This window comes from Piliocolobus tephrosceles, chromosome 13 (assembly GCF_002776525.5).
Source record: "Piliocolobus tephrosceles isolate RC106 chromosome 13, ASM277652v3, whole genome shotgun sequence".
Taxonomy (NCBI): Eukaryota; Metazoa; Chordata; class Mammalia; order Primates; family Cercopithecidae; genus Piliocolobus; species Piliocolobus tephrosceles.
Window position 1 is genome coordinate 91866695 of NC_045446.1, and position 6000 is coordinate 91872694.

The 6000-nt window shown below is 35.0% G+C and overlaps 1 protein-coding gene across 2 annotated transcripts in view; it reads left to right on the plus strand.

Moving 5' to 3' along the window:
- The window catches only part of CEP126 (centrosomal protein 126), an 84352-nt gene that overhangs the window by 63944 nt on the left and 14408 nt on the right, over positions 1 to 6000 (plus strand). For both annotated transcript variants that reach the window (XM_026450087.1, XM_023208007.2), the window contains 2 exons: positions 105 to 180; positions 5096 to 5305. In XM_026450087.1, the coding sequence (XP_026305872.1) occupies positions 105 to 180; positions 5096 to 5305 (286 nt within the window). The remainder of the gene's footprint in view (positions 1 to 104; positions 181 to 5095; positions 5306 to 6000) is intronic.

The following is a 6000-nucleotide window of genomic DNA, read 5'->3' on the forward strand; positions in this document are numbered from 1 at the left end:
TGTAGCTGAAAATATATATAGCAATTAAATATTTTTTAAAAGTTCATGTACATATGAATTTTAAATATGGAAATATGTTTTAATTCAATATTCTGTTTTTGTAGAATTGTGGACAAAGTGTCCAGCTAAGTTCGAGTGAGCCAAAACAAACTACAAGGGGTACTTCTTATGTTGAAGAAGGTACGTTTTAGTTTAAACATTTTCCTCTGATCTTTGTTCCCAGTGATTTTTTTTTCTTGTATGCCTATTCTCAGATGCTAACGTATTATGTAATTGTTAAATCACCATTTAGAACCTGAACTCTCCTCACCCCTGCACATCTAGGTCATTGTCATTGTTTCTTTATTCTAAATAATAATATATTGAACATCTTTCTACATCAAGTTATTTTCTGATTTTTACTTATTTCTGTAGGTTAGATTTCCAGAATTAAAATTACAGTAACTGACATGTAAATGCCACCCAGTAAATATTTATTGAATTAAACTCTGTGTATTAAATGAATACTGGATCAAAAGAAATAAGCATTGATATGGCTTTTCATATATATTACTAAAGTATTTTCCAGAAAAATATTATTCAAAATTGTTCTAGTAGTATATGTCCAGTGTTGTATGTCAACTTGAGGTAGAATCTTTTCATATTTGCTATAGACAAAAAAAATAGTATTATGTTAGTTTTGATTTCTATACCTTTCATTAATATTATGCTTAATTGCTTTTCTGTGTATTTTTTGGTGAACTGTCTCTTTGTACTCTTTTTTCTTAGCTTAGATAGTAGAGTTTGAAATTTTCTTACTAATGTCTGCAAATTCTTTAGCTATCAAGGATTCTAATTCTTATATTAGTTGAAGATGTTTTCACTACTTTACTATTTGCATGTTATTCTACTTATATGGTATTTTCACATGTTTTAATTTTTATTTGTTCATTCAACAAATGATTATTGAGAGCTAATCTTCTGCTTGTAAGTAGGTATTAGATGTACATGTTGAATATCCCTAATCCAAATATTTCCAAATCAAAAATGCTCCAAAGTCCAAAGTTTTTTGACCCCTGATATTACACCACAAATGGAAAATTTTACACCTGACTTCATGTGATGGGTCACAGCTAAAACACGGGCTCATACCACACAGTTTATTTAGCATCCCCAAGGGGAAAAAAGATCCTCTCAACCCTCTTCAGCTGCGCTATATCTGTTCCATGCACACCCGGATTCCCCCATGTAAGCATCCTCACAAGGAGTAATAAAATGGTACACGTACCAATGGCAGATTCCCCACGAGGCCCCACATGGGGCCAAGACCTACATGCATTACTCACTATATATATATATATTTTTTTTTTTTTTGCTTTTTCTCTGCTTTGTGGTGTAAAGATATTGTTGAAAATATCAAAAAGACCTGAAGATACCCGTGTGGGTAGCAGTGATAAGAAAAAGAGGAAACATTTCTGTTTATCAATAGCACAGAAAGTCAAACTGTTGGAGAAACTAGACCAGCAACATAAGTGTAAAATGTCATATAGAAAAGGATGGTGTTGGAAAGACCACAATATATGACGTGAAGAAACAGAAGGATAAACTGTTGAAGTTCTGTTTTGGAAGAGATGAACAGAAGTTAATGCAAAATATAAAAACACTGCATAGGATTTCAACCATGAAGTCAAAGAGTAGATCCCTCAGCGTGGCAGTGAACATGTGCCACTTAATGGTATGCTGATCATGAAACAAGCAAAGATCTATCATGTTGAACTGAAAATTGAAGAGAACTATGAATATTCAACAGGCTGGTTATAGACACAGCATTTAAGACACAGCATTATTTTTAAATATTTGTGGTGATCAAGCAGCACAATTTTCTCTACAAAGCAGCAGAGAAATTAATTGAAGAGTTTGCCAAGGTCATCACTGATGAAAATCTGACACCAGAACAAGTATATGTTGCTGATGAAATATCACTGTCTTGGTGTTGTTACTCAAGAAAGACATTGACTATAGCTGATGAGACAGTCCCTATAATAATTAAGAATAACAGAATAACTGCTGGGGTGTGCTTATGACTCAGTCACACCTAAGTGTAAACTTGCTATGACAGGCAAAATCTTGTGTCCTCACTGCTTTCAAGGAGTAAATTTCTTACCAGTCCATTAATATGCTAACAAAAGGACATGGATCACCAGGGACATCTTTTCTGATTGGTTTCACAAACATTTTATATCAGGGAAGCTGGATCGAATGATGACTGCAAGATTTTGTTATTCTTTGACAACTGTTCTGTTCATCCTCTAGCTGAAATTCTCATCAAAAATAATGTTTATGCCATGTGTTTTCCCCCAAATATTACTTCATTAATTCAGCTGTGTGACCAGAGTATCCTTAGATAGATGAAGAGTAAATATATATAAACACTTTCTTGAACAGCATACCAGCAACAGTGAACAGAGGTGTGGATGTAGAAGGTTTTCAAAACAAGTTTAGCATGAAGGATGCCACACATGCTGTTGCAAACACTTGAAACACAGGGACTGAAGACACAATTGTGCATTCCTGGCACAACCTCTGGCCTGCAACTATATTCAGTGATGATGAACAAGGTAGTGACTGAAGGAGTCTGTATGTCAAGTGAGAAAAAAATGATGTCTGACGTCATTACATAAGCAAAAAATATACCTTCAGAGTCTATCAGTAAGCTGGAAGAACTGGATATCAAAGAGGTTATTAACATCGATAATAAGACTCCAGGTGCTTTCATTGACCAATGGTGAAATAGCCAAAAGAGCTCTGAATTAAGATGATTGTGATAATAGTGATGATAATGACATTGTTAACACTGCAAAAAAAAAAAAAGGTGCCAATTGACAATATGATGAAAATGTGTGATGGGTTTATTGAACGACTAGAGCAGTGTGCACTCATAACAACAAGAAATTATGCCGGTTTATAAAATCAAAGAGAGGCTTATAATACAAAAGAAAAACATTGTAAATGAGGCAAAAGACTCTGGAAGAAACAGTTTTTAAGGTCATCTAGCAGAATATTTCCTCATCCCTAGAGGACCCACTTCCTTGTGCTTCTGATGTTTCTTCTCACCTAAAAAAATAAAATACAGTGTACAGTAGCCATTTGATCAAAATGTAACATAATACCTAAGATTGAAAGCCTGCCATTGTTCCTTGTTGCTGTTGCTGAACAGCTGACACAGGAATTCTGGTGATGTTACTGTGGTGCTTAGTTGCCCTGAACACATTATTTTCTCATGGTATGAAGGATACATCATATTTTTTACTGTTAAGTACTTATGTGTGAATAGGTGTAAGAACATTATTGCTTTCCAGTAGATATAAATTCGGAGTCAGGAATAACAGTGATGCCAAACAACCACAGATCATCTACATAGGTTGCTGATACAGTGATATCTTTGCTTTCTGATGGTTCAATGTACACCAACTTCGTTTCATGGACCAAATTATTTAAAATATTATATAAAATTACCTTCAGGTATGTGTATAAGGTATATATGAAACATAAATGAGTTTCATTTTTTTTCTTTTTTTTTTTTTGAAACGGTGTCTCATTTTGTCACCTAGGCTAGAGTGCAGTGGTACAATCTCAGCTCATTGCAACCTCCGCCTCTCAAGTTCAAGCAATTCTCCTGCATCAGCCTCCCAAGTAGCTGGGATGACAGGCGTATGCTACCACACCTGGGTAATTTTTGTATTTTTAGTTGAGACAAGGCTTCACCATGTTGGCCAGGCTGGTCTTGAACTCCTGACCTCAGGTGATCCACCCACTTCGGCCTCCCAAAGTGCCGGGATTACAGACATGAGCCACCACACCCAGCCAAGTTTCATGTTTAAACCTAGGTCTCATCACCAACATATCTCATGTGTATGCAAATATCCAAAATTCTAAAAAAATCCAAAACCTGAAACACATCTAGTCCCAAGCATTTTTGGATAAGTAATACTTAACATTTATAATAATAAACAAAATATACAAAAGTATTGCTCTAAAGAAATTTAAAGTCTATTAGGGAAGACTGGCTTTAAATAAACATGTTTTAGTCTTTTTTTTTTTTTTTTTACTGATTTCTCCATTACTTTTAAGCTTTGTTGAAGAACCTTCCCGATATAGAAATTCAGAAACATTTGTTTCATTTTCTTCTGGGTTGCTTTAATTAATGGGTTGATTCCTTAAGTTTGTCTTTAATTTCTTTGGAAGTTGTTTGAACAAACAGTAGGAAATAAAACTACGAATTGATTTTTTTTTTTTTTTTTTGAGACAGAATCTGTCACCCATGCTGGAGCACAGTAGCGTAATCTCAGCTCACTGCAACCTCCACCTCCCAGGTTCAAGTGCTTCTCCTGCCTCAGCCTTCCAAGTAGCTGGGATTATAAGTGCCCACAATAACACCTGGCTAATTTTTGTATTTTTAGTAGAGGCAAGGTTTCACCACATTGGCCAGGCTGCTCTCGAACTCCTGACCTCAAGTGAACTACCCGCCTCAGCCTTCCAAGGTGCTAGGATTAGAGGCATGAGCCACTGCACCCAGCCCAAATTGATTCTAAGCAACAACTAATTTGTAAAATCATCTTTCCCTTCTGTGAAGTCTTTGATGCTTCTTTGATCACATGTTCTTATATCTAATTGGGTCTCTTTCTAGGCTGTCAGTTCTGTTCAGCTGATCATCAAAGTTTCTAATGTTTCCTTAAGCTTTTTTGTGTCTTACTTTTTTATAATTCATTATAACTACTATTATAAAAACGGTCTCTTTCATCTTTTTTGTACAACCAATGAATAATAAACATATTACAAAAACTATCTACATTAAATATTTTTTCTTTAGTTAAGTAATACTCTGGGAATTTTTATTAACTCACTGCCTTCATTTTCAATATCCTTTTTTAAAAAATGAAGGATGGGAAAATGCTAGATAGAGAATCCTGATAGATGAAATCAAAGTAGCAGATATTTACTATGTTTCTGTTTGTAATATGAATACATCCAGCCAGTTAAGTATGTGTAAGTATGTATGAGGACTGATCTCAAAGACAAAAGGGGATCAAAGAATAATTGATGTAAGTTTCTGTAGTTTCAGATAGTACTTCTGAGTTTTTGATGGCTGAAAACTTAGTGAAAGCATCAGTGCCGGAGGATGAGATTCTGACTGTCTTGAATAGCAAACAGATACAGAAATCAAATCTACCTTTAAATAAAACTCAACAATTCAACATCTGCACACTCTCAGCTGAAGAACAGAAGATCCTAGAGTCCCTTAATGATCTCAATGAAAGACTACATTGTAAGTATGGAAGAACACCTCTTATAAGAAATACTGCATTTTTCACTTAGATAATTTTAATTTAAACTTTAATTTAAAAATTGAAAGGAAAAATACAAAATGTATCCATATGACCAACTACTTAATTGAGTGTATAACCATTCAGAACATATTTGAATACTATTTCAAGTATGCCATATCATTTATGATGATGTCAACTTATTTGGCAGACTTATCCGTCTTTTTGGAATATATGAATAGATTTCTGTTTCAGCAATGGACAGGCTACGTATGTATACTGACCATCTATCAAAACAACCATAAATCCTTGATTAAGTATTTTTTAAACCTGCAATATAGTGATGATCTAGTAAGAATGTAAGAAATGCTTAAGACCAAGAACTAAATGTAGATAAGAACTCAAAAAATAAGGAGAATGCTGCAGCTAGCTCTTGTCCTGAGGATATTTAACTCATGGAGTGAAATTGAACTTTGCTTTCCATGGCCTCACAGAAAAAAGGGAACAGGCCTACTCAAGATGAGTAGTCTCATACAAGATCTTTTCATCATAAAGCTGGGCCACCCAATGAGCTCTGCACCACACACGCATACACAGAAGAGGCAGCACCACACATGCATACACAGAAGAGGCAGCACCACACATGCACTCACAGAGGAGGCAGCACCACACATGCACACACAGAGGAGGCAGCACC